A 19,338-nucleotide genomic window follows, 5' to 3' on the forward strand; every position below is an offset into this window, starting at 1 on the left:
TGACTGTATTGAACCCCCCAGCAAAGAAGGAGGGGAAAGTTAAGTGGTTTGACACATTCAACCCCAGCATTCAGTGATGTAGACGGTGCTTAAATTCTGTTTAATTTGTGTACATTCCTGTTTGCCTTCTGAAGCTATGAACACAGAGGACTTGGGTAGCCTCAGCTTAAGACAGGCTGGAAATAATTCGGGAATTTCCCTGGGGATCTCAAGTAGATGCAATGATAGCAAAATGAGAAGTCAATAATTACAGGGGAAATTAAAGAATATTAAAGGTATCTTCATGGCACAAGCACACCCCTGCAAATGCTTCTTCCTAAATAGTCTCAGAGACAGCATTTGGTCACAATGCTAGACGGCAGCATTGGTGGTTTCTATTAAATTAAAGAAACCTGCAACTAAAAAGGTTTTCCCGTATTTTCTTTTGTTTTCTTCTCTATAGCAGGTACAAAAGAAATGCTTAAAAATAGAAAGGCTTCAAGCTGGTGCTTTTCTTTCCAGAAATGGAGGAAGACAGGCGTTCATTTATTAGGAGAGTCTGATAAGAAAGTGGAAAAAGGCCAACCAGGGTCTATAGCAACATAACAAAGGGCAATGGTTTCAAAAGTGAAGAGGGTAGACTCAGTTTGGACATGAGAAAAGTTCTTTATGATGAGGGTGGTGATACACTGGAACAGATTGTCCAGTGAAGGTTGTGGGTGACTCATCATTGGAGTGTCCAAGGGCAGGCTGGATGGGGACCCTGGGCAGCCTCATTTAGTGAATGATGTCCCTGACCACGGCAAGAGGTTGGACTGGATGATCTTTAAAGCTTCCTTCTATACCCAAACCGTTCTATGATTCCATAGGGGAAACCATTTTATTACTGCCTCTGAAAACTCAGGAGATATTAGAATTGTTTTCAGAAATAAGTAGGTGAGAAAAATACATTTCCTCACTATGACTTAATCACAAACAGAATTTAATCTTGACCCTCACCTGGCTTTTGCTGGCAAAGCAACTTACAGCTGTCAGCTTGTTTGGACAATTTAATGCCTGTCCCCTTGTATGAAACAGACTTTTCAATGACTGCGTATGCTGGTGTGCTGCTGGACAGTGGGGAAAGGGGTGTTTTTTAATTTTTGAAGATTTTGGAACATGATACTGGTGGAACTGAAAACAAGTTTAGGGCTATCTAAACTGTTTTGGTCTGGCAGGGAGGAAGTTCTTCACTGGCAATTGATATAGTTCAGATGTTGGCATTCAGTTCTGTATGGGAGATCACAATGTGAACCACTGATTGATCAGCTGAGGCAAGTGTGGGGTCAGCTGTGGGAGCACAGGTGAAAGTTATGTAGCTGTGCTCCCTGGAGGGGTGGAGTTCAACTCCACCTCCTCTGAGACCTCATTTAAGGGCTGACCCTCACTGAGGCGGCATCTCGTGGAGATCGCTTGCCAGGGAGGATTGTCTCAGCTCTGGTGAGTTCGCTTTTCCTTATATCTTCTGTATTTCTACCATTTTGCTTGTAATTGCTATCCTTGATAGTACCAGCATAGTTACTGCCAATACAAGTTCATAGCACTGTCAGGAAATGTGAGTGGGAAAGCTGTCCTCAACGGTACAGTCCAAAGACTAATTTGGGCATTTGGGGAAGGCTGTGTAGAAAAGATTCATGTCTTAAATGTGCCCATTTGCCTTCAATTCCAGAAGCAGAAGATGCTTTTTTCAACAAGGAGAAGGTGCAGAAGGAGGTGAAGGCTGCACCAACCGAAAATGCCACACTGAGCTGTGAGGTGGCCCAGGAGAAGACGGAGGTGAAGTGGTACAAGGAGGGGAAACTGATCACCTCGAGCAAGAAGTTCAAGGCTGAGTCAGAGGGCAAACAGTGTTGGCTGGTGGTGAGCCAGGTGGAGAAGAAAGATGCAGGGGAGTACAGCTGCGAGGCTGCTGGCCAGAAACTCACCTTCAAGATTCATGTCACAGGTAAGACAGGTGTTGTCTGAAATACAGCAGAGATCAGTAAAGTAAAATCTAGTTTCTATTATACAGTGATCCAGTTGCAGTAGTCTGTGCTGAGGTTTTTCCCCTATACTTGATTGCCTGGGTTTGTAGCAAGTATTTGGTTTTAGTATGGCACAAAGACCTGTTTCAGTCTGTCTGTAGAATAATAATTACTGATATATGTACAGTGGAAGCAATATTCAAGATATTATTCAAATCTCTCCTGTGCCTGAGATCCCAAACTGTAATTCTTGTTCACCGAAACATTTGACTAAGAAAAGTATGTGCAGTGAGGCTGGAGTGCATGTTCTACGTGCAGCCTTTCGTGGCAGGAGAAGCAGGAACTTCTCCTAGTAGTACACTGCCTTTTTACTATGCCTTTATGTTGGAGGCTGCATCTGGATAGGTGAGTCTGCTACTCACAGTAAGAGACCTGGTAGAGCTGACTATTGCCAGAGCTCAAAGTAAGATAGATATCTGCAAATCACACACAAAGAACAAAGGACTGCGTTGGTGAGCATATTTCCTTTGTGCCTTTGACAGTCACAGTTGTGGCAATGGTAGAGGCCATGAGGAGTCTGTTCAGGAAGCCAGGAGTACTGTTCTGGGTCATGAAAAGGCAGCCAGTGGTTTGACTATCACATGTTTATGTGTTTTGATGTTTCACAGTGGGTCTTAAGCAAAAGGAACTCAGGTTTTGGTTGCCTGCAGGTCAGATGTTCTTTTGGGTTCAATATGTTTGCATAGTGACTTGCAACCATGGGACTGGTGTTCAAGGACCCTCTTGGTTCCTTCAGTTCCTAGGTTCTTTCTTGCCTAGATTTGACACTTAGTTTCAACAGAAGAGCTGATATTCTCTAGTGAAGGCTATTAGTTTGGGCACAAGTGGTAACCTAAACCTGTTCCAACCTGTACATACAAACCTACAAGGTGGTCTCATTTCAGTCCTTCTGTTTTTCTTTTCTTCCCTCAGAGCCAAAACCTGTGTTTATAAACCAGGAGAAGGTGCAGAAAGAGGTGAGTGCTGCCCTGGCAGCAAGTGCTTCCCTCAGCTGTGAAGTAGCACAGGATCCAACTGGAGTAAAATGGTACAAGGATGGAAGACTGCTTGCCTCCTCCAGAAAGTTCAGAATGGAATCTGTGGGCAAAACACGGCGTCTGGTTGTGGAGCAGCTGGAGAAGAAAGATGCTGGAGAATACATCTGCGAGGCTGCTGGCCAGAAGATGACCTTCGAGCTGGAAACAACTGGTGAGCATTCAGAAATTCTCAGCCAGGATTTTGTAGCCTTGTTTTGAACTGGGTTTTAGGGTGAAATCTCAGTTTTCTTTGCACCTGACAGTGTGAGAATTTGCTCTGGCCCTTTGTGTACCTCCCCGGTGCTCAGCTGTTCCTTCCCTTACTTGGGGATAACATCATTTATTCAAGGTGATGTCCAAACGGGCTTGTTAACAGTCCTCTGCAGTGCTTTAAGCTGTCATATGTCAGCCAGAATTTATGCGTGTTCTATAGCCATTCCTACATGTTGAAAACACTGCACTGTGCTTAAGCGTCAGCATATGTTCCAGTAAGTACAGTTCCATTAATTCTAGGGAATTGGGTGAATTAAGCATAGATCTGAAGGCTGCCTTTGCCCAGTGCAGAGATGGAAGGACTAATGTAGATTTGACTTGATATTTTCCCTTCTAGGATGGGAAGGAGCTCTGTCAAAGTAAAAAAGTGGGCATTACTTCCCAGGGAAATAAGAGAAGTCTCATTATTCACAGGCGGTGAACTCTCATTTTCTCTCTCAGTCTGCAACCAGGCTGGGTTGCTGTTTCAGTACTGGCTGTTTTATGCAGGAACTCTGCTCCTGAGGTTAATCCAAGTTGTATCCAGGCCCTTCAGAAGGAAAGGGAAATAGCAGCACAGAAATATGGTCTGATTCTGACATAAATAAGTGCAGACCTAGAGAGTTAAAAGGGATTGTGTGATGTTCAAGGGACTTTGAAGCAAAGATGTCCCCTAGGTAAGATTTGTGGCTGACATTCCCCATACATTGTGGGCACACAAGCTAAGGAGAGACTAGTGATGAGCATGCAGAGAAGCCAATGGTTCAGACAGGTTTGTAGTGACACGACATTGTAGAGTTCTGTCTAGTTCTCCTTGGCATAGTTTGGAAAATAAAGATGAGGTGATGGTGGTAACCAATAGGGCTTCCTCAAGGTCAAGCCATGCCTGACAAACTTGGTGGCCTTTCATGATGGAGTAACAGCATCAGTGGATAATGGGAGAGCAACTGACATCATCTACATGGACCTGTGCAGAGCATTTGATCCTGTCCTGCATGACGTCCTGGTCACCGAACTGGAGAAAAATGGTTTTGATGGATGGACCAGTTGCAGGATAGGGAACTGTCTGGATGGTCACACTCAGAGAGCTGCAGTCAATAGCTCAGTGTCCAGATGGAGGGTGGTGTTGGGACCAGTGTTATTTAACATTTTTGTAGGCAACATGGAGAGTGGAATCAAATGAACCCTCAGCAAGTTTGCAGATGACACCAAGCTGAGCGGTGCTGTTGATGTGCTAGAGGGAAGGGATGCTACCCAGAGGGACCTGGACAGGCTGGAGAGGTGGGCCCTTGGCAGCCTCATGAACTTGAGTGTGGCCAAGTACAAGGCCCTGCACCTGGGTCAGGGCAATCCCAAGCACAGGCACAGGCTTAGAGGAGAATGATTTGAGAGAAGCCTCGACCCTGAGGAGAAGAGTTGGTGTGGAGGGAGGTGTCCCTGCCTATAGCAGGGGGACTGGAACTAAATGACCTTAAAGATTCAGTCAGTTCTATTGTTTTTCTACCCTTAATTTTGCTTGAAAGGTTTTAGAATAAATGAGATTCTGGTTTCCATGAAAACTGTTTGCAGGGAGCTCCATTGTAGCTAGTAAGTCTATCTTTAATTTCAAGGGCAATAATGCATTGACTGTGTTGAAGAGAGAAATGACTCAGGAATGGATGATGGTTTAGAATAAAACATAATCCTACTTATTTTCTATGCAAATATGTGTAAGGAAAAGATGCTGCACTCAGTTCTGGAAATACCCTGACAAATATGTCTCTAGTATTTCACAGCTGGAGATATCAAGATTGTTAAACCACTGGAAGATGTGGAAGTGAATGAATATGGGAGTGCATCTTTTGTCTGTGAGATTTCACATGATGAGGTTCAGACCCAGTGGTACAAAGATGACAACAAGCTGAAGGCTGATGACAACATTAGAATGCAGCAAGATGGTAGGGTGTAAGAGGGGGATCTTTCTCCTGAGTGGGGGGTGGGTTAGAGATCAAGCATATAAGACATCTGAAATGAAGTGAAGAGGGTTCAGAAGCGAGTTCCCCTTTTGTTTTGGGACTGAGGTTTAGGTGGAACAAGTGACAGGTGGGAAGCTTAGTGTGGGAAGTGTGATGCTATCCCACCATCCCACACTGCCAGGAGCAGGTAGGAAATGAGTGCAGTTATTTCCAACGTGGGGGTGAACAGGGCAGTCAGTTCACCTCTCCAAAGAGGTTTTGTCTGACAGTGAGTGTGATCCTTCTGTATCAGGTACTTTGAAGGTGACGACGGCCACATTCGGTCAGTCCTTGTAGAAGCCATGTTTAGATTACACTTTGGTGGGGATGTGGACATGGGGGAATGGGTGGTTTCATTGACATGAGAGAACAGGCAGTGATGCTGTGAAACCAGATGGATGATGCTCAGCCTGGCCATGTGCCTCAGAGCTCTTTGCTCAAGGAAGCCAAGTGTAGTTGTGGGTTTGCTCTCAAGAGCACAGTTTGGTAGGGATGAGTTGGTGGCTGGACTAGATGACCTTAGTGGTCTTTTCCAGCCTTAGTGACTCTTTGGTTCTCTGCTTCAGGAAAGAGCTACTTGCTGACTTACACACGTGTCCAAGTCAAGGATGCATCAGAAATAAAATCTGTAGCAGAAAAGGCAGAATCTCGTGAATCTTGTGCCCATCTTACAGTTAAAGGTAATTATGCTTCTGATGACGATTTTGATTAAATTATCTTATGTTATGAACGAGCTAACATCCTTTGCTTTAATGTCAAGGAAGTTAAACACCACCAGGGCCTTTCACAGAAATAAAAACTACCTACCTACCTTTCTGCCCCCAAAACATCCAGCTTCTCTTTTGGAATTTACTTTTGCAAAGTAAGATGGATTATTTTCTTAGGAGGTTGATTTTCTACGTTTAGACTTCAGATTTGTGTTTGAACGTTGAGGGATAAAAAACATAGCTTGACCTTTTCTTCATTTTCTCTTGCTGTTTGAAAAGAACACAGGGTTTTGGTTTTTTTTTTAATATATACAATGTCAGGGTATATATATGATGTTAAGTGTGATAAAGAAAAGGGAGACATTTGAGTTAGCACACTACTCAAGAGTTCAGTCCCCAGCTTTGCCACTGTTAAAATTATAAGGGCAAGAACTTCCTGGAAAATGAATTTCTCCTAAGTAGAGTCATTACATTTGAGCTACAGAGACCTTTACTAGGTGAAAACTTGTTGTTCAGAGCTAAGTTGCTGTATTTAACCAAAGTAATTATCAATGTCCGTGTTTCATTGAACCTCTTTTCCATTTCGTAATGCGAGGAGTTTGATATCGGGATGGGAAGGTCATGGTTTGATTTAGATGTTGGACTGGGAATCAGAAGATCTGGGCTCTTTTCAGGTTGTCAATCTTATTGTCTGACTTCTTAACAACATTCTTTTCTTTCTATTATTTTTTAATGATGTTTCAAGGCATTCTGAGCTGATAGGTGTAGTGTTCATGTGCAGTAATGCTGACGTGAGTAAGTGGGGTGATAATGTAAGGGTTTTTTACATTCCTTCTAAATCTCTGCTTTCTCTTGTTCCATCCTTCTTAAAGAGCAATCCATTAATCTAGTAAAGGAGCTGTGTGATGAGGATGTGACTGAGCCTGAAAAAGCCAAATTTGAATGCGAGATATCCATTCCTTCTGTGAAACCTCCCAAGTGGTATCTACGTGGGGAAGTCTTACAGGCTGGCAGAAACTTGATTATGCAGCAAGAAGGCACCATCCACCAGCTTGCCATAGCGATAACCACCACTGATATGACAAGCACCATTCAGTTCTCAATTGGCAAATCCAAATCCACAGCCAATCTGCTTGTCAGAGGTAACATATCCAGGCTTTGAAAACACTGCACTGTGCAAAGATCTGTTTGAATAGCTGTGATGTGCTTACTATTCAGATCTACAGAGCTGAGGTTTTGTCCTTGGCTATACCAAAGAAGTCAAATCAGGTGAAATTAATTGTATTTCTGAACTAGACAAGGTTAAGTTTGGTAGCACCTAAATTTGATGCAGTTTGTCATTGATTTCATCTGAAAGAAACTTGCCGGCTTTTTATCTGCTGTTGTCCCCAGCGTAAGAGTCTCCATTCACATCCTAAAGTACTTGTTATATTTTCAACTCACTCTTATTTGAATAAAAGCCTCAACAATTGGGAGCAATTTAATAAGCACAGAACAAGAGCTGGACCTTGCATTTGGTAGATAATATACAGTATTACTTTATAGAAATGTAGTCAATGGCATTCCCTATAGACAATCGTTTGTTTTATCTTTAGAGTCGTTCAAAGAACCATTGTGAACATGACATTAATTGGAATGGAATACACGCAAGAGACTTTACTCTTCTTCCAATTGTCCTCATCCTTTCTTCTCTTCCACCCCTGCTTTGCAGATTACCATATAGAAATCACCAGGAAGTTGGAGGACAAGACAGCTTTGGAACATCATTCTGTCATCCTGTCCTGTGACTTCAGGCCTTCTCCAAAGGTTGTGAAATGGTTCAAAGGCCACACACTCATCAAGCCCTCTGAGAAGTACAAGATCAAGAGGGATAAGCATTCAGCAGAGCTCAAGATTCTGATGCTGAAGCCCGATGATGCTGGTGTGTACAAGTGCAAGGAATTGCAGAGACTGAGGCCACGCTGACAGCTGAAGGTATGAGCAGGGGGGGTGGTCTCTTACATGTCCTATTTCACCTCAGATTTCTCTTCTTGGGGTTGATTTCTGCCGTTCTCTCCTGCTAACTTTATAAATGTATAATCTTCACTGAGAAGATTACACAAAGATCATCTAGTCCAACCATTCTAACACATCCCAGTATGATTTATAGTAACAGTGGTAACAGTTCACCTTGTTTCCTCACAGCCCGCAATGTAGAAGTAACCTGCAGGATGTAGAAATTGAAGAGAGCTCTGCTGTCTTCTCCTGCGAGCTGTCCCATGATGACGAGGACGTGGAATGGTTCCTGAATGGCAGCCTCCTTTACACCAACAATTACAATGACATCAAGAACGTTGGCAATTGCTGCACACTGACAATGAAGCAGGTTAAGCCTGAGGATGCTGGCACAGTGACAGTGAAGTCAGACAAGGTGTCAGAAAGCGCGCGCCTGAAGGTGAGAGGTGGGTCTGATCACACCCCTCCTGGATGTAAGAGATGCTAAGGAGCTCCAGTTCATTCTATTGTGCAGCAGTCCTGCTTCTAAAGCTGACCTCTCTGGGGTGACAAGTCAGAGGCTTTCTTCCTGTGGAAGGTTCCATTGCAGCAGATATCAACGAAGGAGGATGGTTTTGGTGTCCTGCCAAAGCATTCCATTGCTTTTTATCATCATTTTATTTAGCACAAGGAGAGTTACAAGAGCAGTTTCTTTTACTGCTTCAGTGCCATGCAGTGTCAATGCTGTTGTCTCCAAGGATTTATGACTGCAGGGAGAGATCATTCAGTGTGTGTTTTGCCTCTGGGATGACTAATGACCAGGCTGTGAGCAACCTGATCTAGCTGTGAATGTCCCTTTTTATTGCAGGGGAGCTGGGCTAGATGGCCTTTAAGGGTCTCTTCCAATTCTGAGGGTACTGTGATTCTAATCTGCTCTCCCCAGCAATTAAGTTCTTTTACTCTATGCGCTCAGAGTTTGAAGGATTTCCTCTTTCTCCTTTCTTTTGCATTTGGTGGAAGTTTTTTCCCCAGTATAAACATCTGATGTGTGAAATAGAAGATAGGTAAAAGGAGTCAATAAAACAGGAAAATCAAAAGTGTTCAGCATCTTATCCTCTTAATCCTGTGGCCTGCTGTATGAGCTGTGCTCCGTGTGAGGGCAATGCCAGCTCTCCAGCTTTAGAAGAGCTGCATCCCAATTACTTCATATGATATCAGTCCCACCCACCGGCAATGCAGGCTGTCCCTCCTGTTCCCTGTATTCTCCTACTGATTAGTTCAGAATTCCATAAAGTGCATTCAGTCAACACACATGAAACCGCTTTAGGTTCTATATTGGTGTTGTCAGTACTGGTAAAGATTTATTTATCCCTCTTTAAAAATCTGAAAGCAACTGGAAATGTCTCAACTACTGTATCACATTGTTCTGTTTTGCCCTTTTAATTGCAGAGAAGCCTGCTGTCTTCATGAAGTCCTTGGATGATGTTTTTGGTGAGGAGCGGGGTGTGATTAAATTGGAATGCGAAGTCTCTAAAGAGAAGGTCAAACCAGTGTGGAAGAAGGACGGTGTTCTGCTCACTTCTGGCAACAAGTATGAGCTGGTACAGTCTGGGAAGACCCTATATTCCCTTATCCATGACCTCGAGAAGTCAGATGCAGGTTTCTATACCTGTGATATTGTCCGTGATGTTGCCAAATCAAAGGTCGGCGTTCAGGTTAAGTACTGTGGAAAGTAAAGGAGTGCTGAAAGCACATTCAGTGTGGTCACTATGTCTTACACCTATTCCCCCGTGAGCCTTAATAGTTTCTACAATAGAAGTGTATTACTGCAATTTAGCGCAGTGATGTCTGGAAAATTCCCATTGCTTTTGATGTGAATGTATCTCATTTTGCCATGAAAATCACCAAACACATCAAGAATGTCCTGGAAATATTTCCTTTCTAAACATCCCTAAAATGGAGAAATGGTTTGAACACCAGTAGGGGTAGGATGGTAACAAATTAGCTAATAGAAACATTTAATTTCTTGTCGTAGGCAAAACCCTTTTTCTCACGCAGCATCCTAGAGTTGTCCTCTCTGTTAGGTTGTTCCCTCTGTAGCTCATTGAATCTTCATTGTGCTCCATGGATTGAGCTGCTCTAATTGTAGTTCTTCCAGAGCAAAGACAAGAGATTCATGTCTCTTTTTTTTTTTATAGCTTTCTGGTAATTCTGAGTGGAGAATGTCTTAGAGAATACATCAGTAAGGAATGCAGCCATGTTCTGCAAATCCTAAGTTAAAACACCAGTACTGCTACTCATGTCAGTCACAAATGCCTTTTCTCCATATAAACCTCATACTAACGTATCTCTTACCTTCCAGAGCTGAATAGAGGCATTACCAAACGGCTGAAAACCACTGAAATCCAGGAGGGCGAAGATTGTACTTTTGAATGCATTCTGTCCCATGAAAGCATTGATGAGTTCAACTGGACACTGAATGGAAGCAGAGTGAAAAATGGTGGGCGATTTAAAGCTTCTAACGTGAGTCGGAAATATACTCTCATTATCAAAAGTGTGACTCCTACTGACGCTGGGGAAGTCGTTTTTACTGCCCGTGGTCTAACCTCCAAAGCCTCTCTGTCTGTGAAAGGTAATGAGATGGGAGAGATTCTGGGGTCTGATTCCTTCAACTGTCTTCTGATAAGATTGTCATGAGAGCTAACTCATAATATGGTTAAAGTGAATAGCAACCTTCTACTTAAACCTCGAAGCACTGAGAATTTCTCTTAAAAATAAGTAAAAGGACAAAACATTTTACACAAATGTGAGAACTACCCAAAGCACTGGGGTAGTGTTGGAAATGGGCATCTCACTACAGCTTGTTCCATTAACAGTAAATCAGGAATGATCTGTTGAGGGAACTGTGGGAGCAAATATCCTCTAAGTATAAGCTGAAGGGATGGCCTTCACATCATCTAGCTGTACAACAAATTCCTATCTAGAGCATGTGCATCTGAGAGCATCATCCGAGGCTCCCAGTGTGATGAGTGGAGAGAAGAGAGAGGCAGTTTTCAGACATGGTTCATCATCCTCAATTGGGTAGATTTAAGAGAGAATAAATGCTGCCTGGAATTCTATTGTCTGTACTTTGCAGATTACTGCTGGCTGTAGGATGGCGTCTGTTGCAAGTGCCTCTCTAACTTATCTCCAGCATGTAGATGCATGTATTTTGAGAGAGGCATCCTACCCTAAGTGTATGTTACTCAAAAAGCAATGTTTTCTTCCAGGAAAACCTACTGAGGTTTCAAAACAGCTGGAGGATAAGACAGCAGCAGCAGGGCAGGACATCAGCCTGAGCTGTGAGCTGTCAAAGCCGGATTTGAACATCAGGTGGTACAAGGATGGCAAAGCAATCAGAAAAAGCCAGAAGTACGACTTGCAGTAGGAGGGAACTGGGGCCATTCTGATCATCCATGACTCTACTGCCAAGGACAGTGGGGAGTACCCCTGTGAGACAGAGGACTCCATAACAAAAGCCAGGGTCACTGTGCAAGGTGAGTTGAAAAGCACACTGGGGATGGCATGTAGAGAAGTCGAGGTAAATATCTGCAGCCTGTGGGTGATGTTTTTCTCTTCTGTTTCCTTGAGCAGGATCAATTCTTAGTTTTCAGAAAATATGATGGATTAAAATCTTTTCCTTAAAATAATCTGGAAACCGAATGATTCTCCAGTGTGATGTGGATCTGGGCAGCCTGGTCTGGTGGTTGGTGGCCCCTTGACAGGGGGTTTAAAACTAGATACTCTTTGAGGTCCTTTCCTACTCAGGCCACTCTATGATTCTGTGATCATTCTATGGTTCTATGATCTTGGTTGTTAGTGAGCCAAGAAAAGATGGCAATCTGAATTAGTCTATATTGAATATGTGTAATCAAAACTATATGCAGTTTATCAGATGAGATCCTACCAGCGCATGTATAATGGTATTGAACTTTCCAGATATCTACTGGAATTATCAAACCTATGTAAATGGGTGGACTCTGTGGACTTCTTAGATTCTTTGCATCTCTATGTGATGTTCTAGAAGTGAGGGCAAAGGAGATTCAGGACACCTCTGTATGCTTGAGACTTGTTCGGGTAACAAATCCCTTTGTCCCACACCCTCATCCCCCTCTTTTCCTTCCAGAAAAACCTAATTACTTTATCAAGGAACTTTCAGATCTGAAAACTGAAGAAAGTGGAACTACAATTTTTTCATTTCAGTGCGAGAAATGCTCATACACCGTCATATGGAGGAAAGGCATTGCTGAGCTCAGGCCTGGCAGGAAATACGAGATGGCACAGAAAGGACGAGACCTGCAGCTGAGCATAAGAAATCTGGAGAAAAGTGACAGTGACGTGTACACCTGTGACATTGGTGATGCCCAGTCCAGAGCCAAGCTGGTTGTACAAGGTATGTGTGAGAGCCATATGACTGCGCATCCTGTTTCTCCACTACCAAGACATTATCCTGGTAGAATTTGTACATTTATGGCAGGTCTTTGGGGCTGCAGCTGTCTGGCCTGAATAGCGGTTCACAAGCCATGCACAGAGCGAGCTGCATGGAAAGGGAAAGAACTACCAACTAGAGCAGTGCCATTGAGAACTTTATGTATCATTTAAAAACCAAAAATGCTGATGTACGGTGAGGCTGGTGACCCAGAAATCAGTGTGAACTTTCTATCTCTGACCTTTCTGAGTTAAAAATAGTTCTCTAAAGTTCTAGGCAAAAATTCCCTGATGCAGCATTCTGGGTAGTTGTCACGGTTTAAACAAAAATTTACCTGTGTTCGTGACAGGGGGGCCACAGGCAAGCGAGGTGCTAGAAGGAGCTGAACCTCAGTCTCAGCTACTTCAGAAGCAGCCCGAACCCCCTCATACACGGCTAAGATCTCCTTCTCAGTTTAAGCATAGCGCTCCTCAGACCCTTTATATGCTCGACTCCAAAATCCCAGGGGTCGGCCTTGGGTCTCTCCTGAAGCTCTTTGCCACAAACTCCAAGTGGGACCCTTTTCTCCAGCAGCAGTGTAGATTATGTTTTTCACATCCTGTCCCGTCCGTACTGGCCCCAAGGCCACGGCATGGGCTATCTCTTGTTTTATCTGCTCAAAAGCCTGCTGCTGCTTAGGACCCCATGAGAAATTATTCTTCTTCCACGTTACCTGATAGAGGGGGCTCACTATGTGGCTGTAGTTTGGGACATGCATTCTCCAAAAGCCCACTACTCCCAGGAAAGATTGGGTCTCTGTCTTGTTGGTGGGCGGAGACATAGCAGTGATTTTGTCAGTCACATCTGCTATGATGTGTCGATGCCCATCTTGCCGTTTTACACCTAAAAACTGGATTTCCTGGGCAGGCCCCTTCACCTTGCTGCGCTTAATGGGAAAACCAGCTTGCAAAAGAATTTGGATTATCTGTTTTCTGTTCTTGAAAACCTCTGCTGCTGTATGGCCCCACACGACAATATCATCAATATACTGCAAGTGTTCGGGAGCATTACCCTGTTCCAAGACAGCTTGGATCAACCAATGGAAATGGTTGGGCTGTGCTTCCACCCTTGAGGTAAACAGTTCCAGGTATACTGAACAGCTCTCCAGGTAAAAGCAAACTGTGACCTACATTTTGCAGCCAATGGGATGGAAAAGTAGGCATTAGCAATGTCAATGATGGCAAACCACCTTGCTTCTTTTGACTCCAGTTCATACTGGAGTTCTATCATGTCTGGTACAGCAGCACTCAATGGAGGTGTGAATTCATTCAGGCCGCGGTAATCCAGCGTCAGCCTCCATTCTCCATTGGCTTTACGCACTGGCCATATGGGGCTGTTAAAAGGCGAGTGAGTTTTGCTAATCAATCCCTGATTCTCTAATTGGCGAATTAGCTTGTGAATGAGGAGCAATGAGTCCCTATTGGTGCGGAACTGCTGTCTTGTACCACTTTGGTGGCAATTGGTACCACTTGGTCTTTTACCTGGAGCAACCCCACAGCAGAAGGATCATCTGACAGACCAGGTAAAGCTGACAGCTGCTTAACGCAGTTTGTGTTAACAGCAGCTATCCCAAAGGCCCATCGATAGCCCTTGGGATCCTTGAAATATCTCATCCTAAGGTCATCAATACCCAAAATACATGGAGCCTCTGGACCAGTCACAGTAGGGTGTTTTTGCCAGTTTTTACCATTGAGGCTTATTTCGGCCTCCAACATAGTCAATTCTTGGGAACCCCCAGTCACTCCATGGATCTATATTGGTTGTGTCCCTTGGTGACTTGAGGGCATTAGGGTGCATTGTGCGCCAGTGTCCACCAAGGCTTTATATTTCTGTGGTTGAGATGTGCCAGGCCACCTAATCCACACAGCCCAGTATACTCTATTGTCCCTTTCCCCGCCCAGGCTGTAGTCAGGGCCCCTCTATTGGTTACCTCGATGGCTTGCAGCAACTGGAACTTCCCCCCTTTTGGGGCATGTAGCCCTGTCTTTCATGTCTCATGTCCAGTTCCACATGTTGTTTGAAGCACCATCTTAGAGGCAGCCTTTATTTCTCCAGCCCACCACTCTCTTGTACCACGAGAGCTCTCCTGCTTCTCGCTGTGATGTGAGACCAAATGGAAGGCCCTGCAGAAGTCTGGGTAGGTGATGTCAGTTGCTGTTCCTTTCCCCAACTGGTGCTGGGAAAAGCAGGGAATGGGACTGGGAGACATCCCGGCGGTGGGATCCTGCCTAAGCAGAACTGAATGGCTGTTCTGATCCATGTATTTTAACCTGAGTGAATCTGAAACTAATGAGGGAGGTGAGGGACCTGTGGGAAGAAAATGTATGTGCCGCAGTTTGTGGTGCAAGGTGTTCTAGGAGCTGCTGGTAACAGTGCCCAGAAGTCTTCCTTTTTTGACCGGGAGAGGATTAACAAGGTTATTTTAATGAATCTATTTCCTTTCTGTTCATCTTTCATACTACCTCTCAAAAAACTGTCTGTGGATTCTGTCATAGTTTTGTGCTGTTGCTGTCAATATTCTACATCATAACATCATGTGCAGTATGAATCATTAATTGAGGGTATAAATAGTGGAATCATGTACAAAGGAAAAAGGGTTAAAGAGAAAGTAAATTTATGTGTGGATTCTATGCATTCTCAAGTAGTAGTTCTTGCTAAAGAGAATTCGTGTGCACTCTGTGCTTTCATCTGCACAAAGGATCTTGTAATCATCTCTGTCTGTGTTCCTTTTAGACCCAGAGATGGAGCAGAGAGGAACACAGACTTGGGTGGATCTTCATTCAGGAGCAGGGACACGTCATGCTCATCTGAGGTGTCTGGCTGACAGCAAGAGCAGAGAGGTAAGTTTCATAGGGTCGCGTGCCCATTTTATTTTTTTTTTCATTCATGATGCATAGAGGCGTTCCCCAGACAAAGTGAGCATTTCTCAACTGGACTTTCTAGAAATGAGCTAGGCAGTGAAAATGGGTTTGAAGCATTCCTAAGAGCCCCGCAAGAGAATGCTGAGAGTTAATCTGGCACCCTCCTTTGGAAACGTCCGTTGTCTGTCAGCTCTTCAGCTGTGCCCTAACACCTCCCATTGCGCTGCCACACCAGGATAGAATTCCAAGCCCACACTGAGTCCTGGAATGTTGTGGTGCCGTGTTGGAATCAGATGTGACCACGTGGTCTTGGCTCCCCGCCTTGTGAGGGGTCATGGTGGACCAGGCTGTTGGCCGTTGGTGATGTCATAAGCGGCTGGAATGAGGGGAGGAGCGGTGCGTTCTGTGTTCCCTTGTGGGTGAGCTAGTGGTCGGAGTGGTTGCTTGATTTGTTGTTCTTGTGCGTTTAGTGTAGTTAGTGCCGGCAGTAGTTAGTGCCGGCAGTAGTTAGTGCCGGCAGTAGTTAGTGCCGGCAGTAGTTAGTGCCGGCAGTAGTTAGTGCCGGCAGTAGTTAGTGCCGGCAGTAGTTAGTGCCGGCAGTAGTTAGTGCCGGCAGTAGTTAGTGCCGGCAGTAGTTAGTGCCGGCAGTAGTTAGTGCCGGCAGTAGTTAGTGCCGGCAGTAGTTAGTGCCGGCAGTAGTTAGTGCCGGCAGTAGTTAGTGCCGGCAGTAGTTAGTGCCGGCAGTAGTTAGTGCCGGCAGTAGTTAGTGCCGGCAGTAGTTAGTGCCGGCAGTAGTTAGTGCCGGCAGTAGTTAGTGCCGGCAGTAGTTAGTGCCGGCAGTAGTTAGTGCCGGCAGTAGTTAGTGCCGGCAGTAGTTAGTGCCGGCAGTAGTTAGTGCCGGCAGTAGTTAGTGCCGGCAGTAGTTAGTGCCGGCAGTAGTTAGTGCCGGCAGTAGTTAGTGCCGGCAGTAGTTAGTGCCGGCAGTAGTTAGTGCCGGCAGTAGTTAGTGCCGGCAGTAGTTAGTGCCGGCAGTAGTTAGTGCCGGCAGTAGTTAGTGCCGGCAGTAGTTAGTGCCGGCAGTAGTTAGTGCCTTTATTGCCTTTTTCTTCTCACCGTCGTGCGCAGCAGCTTGTAGGTAAGCTGAGCTGGCGTGGGATGGATGGGTGGGCAGTGAGGTGTTGAGAACTGCTGGCTGTCGGAGCTCACAGCACCGTATTGCTTACTCTTGACCATCAGACATAATTTTCCCCTGGTACACACGTTCCAAAGGGGGTATCAGTAAAGTTGGCACCTGTCCCGTGCTTCTTCCATTGTCTTTGCTCAGTAGTGGAAGCATTGTAAAGTTTCTGGGCGGACAGGCATCACGTAGCCTGAGACTCAGCATGTCTTGCAGCAAGTGGATGGGACGGTTGTGCTGTGTGTGTTATTCCATGGATGTCTTAGCCCTGCTCACTGACCTGCTCTTTCTCTCTCCTCTCCTCACCCTCCGCCCACTGCCTCGGTGCAGCTTTTGCTCTCATTCCATCCGAGCAAAGCGACAACTGCTGCAGATAGCTTGAGGTGATCTCACTGCCAGGTACGTGCCATGATTTGTCCCCCCACATGGTTTTGCCACATGGTATGTGAATGTAGTTCTGAAGAAGTCTGTCCATACTGTGCTGTGTGAATAGAGAAAACAGAAGTGTGTTTCTGCTCTGTTCCAGCTCTTCACACTTGCTGTTATGGGTGCTGCGTGCAGTGAGATCAGCCGTGAGCCTGAGTTGGTGGCGACGGAGGTACAGTATGAAGCTCTGGCCGGTCTTTGTTCCCTGTGTTGAACCATTAGAAGGAGCTGCAGATGTACTCTCCTGCAGGAAAGAATGGGCCAAAAAGGGCCTGGCCAGCTGTCTGCGCCAGTGCCATTGCTGATGAGTCTGGGTAGAGAGAGATGCATCTTTGCATGGCCTGGCAATGCACACCAGGAAGGGAAATAACTGTGATGAGACGTGCAGCTCCTTCTGAAGTGCTCCTGATAAGGATAGAGCGCATTTGCTGCAGCTTTCTCTGCAGATGTGCTCCTCACCTTGAAATCCTCCTGATTTGTCCTCATCTCCTGACCACGGCCTGTGCTCTGTTTTGCAGGCTGATAACATGCGGAAGCCGCAGCTGGTGCGTGCTATGTCATCTTTAAACGTACCAGCGATTGCGGCAGCCCATGTTATTAGGAGCCACGCCGCCCAGGGGCCGGATGAGCTCTCTCTGGAGGTAAGCAGTTCCAGGCGTTCCTTGTTGTTGTGCACAGAGAGTAGTATAGAGTGTGAACGCCTCGGGAATACTCTCATATTTTGTGTCGTAGAAGAAGGCTTTTGTTTTAGCTGTGCTGAAGCTCGGATTGATGTTTCAATCTTTTGCAGGTTGGAGACATCGTGTGCATTGTTGATATGCCACCAAAGGAGATGAGCCCCTGGTGGAGAGGCAAGCGTGGCTTTGAGGTAGGCACACATTTTTGACTAGAGAGCACAGCTTCAGTAGTGTCTAGAATCTCCGGTTGGAGCTGCTCTGCCTGCACAGGATGGCTTCTGGATGCAAACAGTTGCCCTGTGTCGGTGTCAGAGGACCTTCCCTTTGGCTCTGGGCTTGGGCTAATGCCCACCTGTCTTTTTGTTCTTATTACAGGTTGGTTTTTTCCCTGGTGAGTGCGTGGAACTCATCAGGGGAAAACTGCCCGAGTCCATCCTACATTCATTGCCAAAGCCAGGTGCGTATTTTACATTTGACAATGCGGGTTAGTAAAATGGGGTCTGAAGGTGGCTTTCAGGGGGTTCATTAATGCCCGAGTTGAGCAAGCTTAGAAAGAGAACTGCATTAAGCTCCTTGGGCACCTCCAGGGATGGGGAAAATCCGTTCTTGTGTGTCCTTGTTGGGAACATGCTTTCTGTTGTTACGTGTTCTGTTGAATGCGTTGCACTCGGCCTCGTCCAACCGAGCCAGGGCTGAAATGAACTTGTTTTTTTGTTTTGTTGCGCAGAGCCAAAGAAACGGGGCAAGTTCATCTCCTGCCTTCGTTCCCTGTTGAAGGCCCGCCCCAAGAGAGCGAAGCAGCCGGAGCCTCCAACATTCTCGGGATCCATGTCCCTGCTTGACATCGTTGAGAGGTATTTAGCCAACAGGACTTGAGGGCTGAGCTGTAGGAATGGAAGCATCCTTTGCTGTTTGAAACAGAGCGCTTTTCTAAGCTGTGTTTCAGCAGAAACCAGGCATTGACAGGAACAGGCAACTATTGGCAAGGGTTCGGTGCAGCTCTTCCCTCACCCTGCACCATGACTGACAGCATGCTCTGTTTTCTCTGCAGAATGAGTTCTCCCAGTAAGAGGGCAGAGTCAGCAGCTTGCAGTTGGCGTTCCTGCTTCTGCCTGGGCAAACCTTCCCCTGTGGCCAAACGCCAAGTGCAGAGCAGTGCCAGGGAGCCCTCTGAAGCAGAAGTCTTGGTCCTGGCAGGTAAGCATGCAAATCCAGCTTTCAAAACACTGCTTGTCAGCAACACAGGTAGAATTCATGCTTTCAGTGGGCTTGTACATCCTTCTGGCATTCAAGCCTGTGCCTGACATCTTCAGTTGACTCCTGTCTTTCCCAAATGAGTCTCTTGTCAACACAAGAGCTGGACCTGCACGAGGATCACTTTCAAGGCAGTGACACTGTTGCTAGAAGCCTATTTGCTTCTGCCCACCATCACTGCATAGCCAAATGTCAAGAACCTGTTTCATGATTCATCTTGTGAAACTTTGACACTAACTGCTGTGCATCTACTCCTTCCTTTGTGACCCGAGCCTTTGTATATCTCCAAGACACCGGGCATGTTACGATGCAGCTTCCTGTGATTCCATCAATGAAGAACTGTTACTAAGCACAGGATGCTGCAGTTCAGATGAAAGCCTTCCGTATAACATCAGTTATAAAGAGAAGAATGCCATCATCGTTGAAGCTCTCGTTCATCCCATACCTGCTG

The 19,338-nt window shown here is 45.5% G+C and overlaps 1 protein-coding gene and 2 long non-coding RNA genes across 5 annotated transcripts; all 3 read left to right on the forward strand.

Annotated features, from left to right (window-relative positions):
- The first annotated feature begins 4,831 nt into the window (after positions 1–4,831).
- LOC146754256 (myosin-binding protein C, fast-type-like) lies at positions 4,832–7,247 on the forward strand. The gene is made up of 3 exons (XM_085527825.1): positions 4,832–5,247; positions 5,871–5,984; positions 6,884–7,247. Exons 1-3 carry the CDS (start codon positions 5,235–5,237, stop codon positions 7,171–7,173), a joined length of 417 nt encoding a protein of 138 aa, XP_085383951.1. The 5' UTR covers positions 4,832–5,234; the 3' UTR covers positions 7,174–7,247.
- A 4,010-nt stretch (positions 7,248–11,257) lies between these two features.
- On the forward strand, positions 11,258–15,456 carry LOC146754257 (uncharacterized). 3 transcript variants are annotated; one of them, XR_014938961.1, is made up of 4 exons: positions 11,258–11,521; positions 12,228–12,417; positions 14,548–14,629; positions 15,226–15,456. It is a non-coding gene; the product is annotated as an uncharacterized LOC146754257 (long non-coding RNA). The 3 variants fall into 3 exon arrangements; XR_014938962.1 differs by lacking the exon at positions 11,258–11,521 and adding an exon at positions 11,599–12,101; XR_014938959.1 differs by lacking the exon at positions 11,258–11,521 and having other exon boundaries at positions 12,108–12,417.
- A 979-nt stretch (positions 15,457–16,435) lies between these two features.
- LOC146754258 (uncharacterized) lies at positions 16,436–17,482 on the forward strand. Its single transcript, XR_014939052.1, has 3 exons — positions 16,436–16,488; positions 16,861–16,929; positions 17,057–17,482. It is a non-coding gene; the product is annotated as an uncharacterized LOC146754258 (long non-coding RNA).
- The last annotated feature ends 1,856 nt before the right edge of the window (positions 17,483–19,338 follow it).

This window comes from Coturnix japonica, chromosome W (genome assembly GCF_054131305.1).
Source record: "Coturnix japonica strain WE chromosome W, WE-NBRP24, whole genome shotgun sequence".
Classification (NCBI taxonomy): Eukaryota; Metazoa; Chordata; class Aves; order Galliformes; family Phasianidae; genus Coturnix; species Coturnix japonica.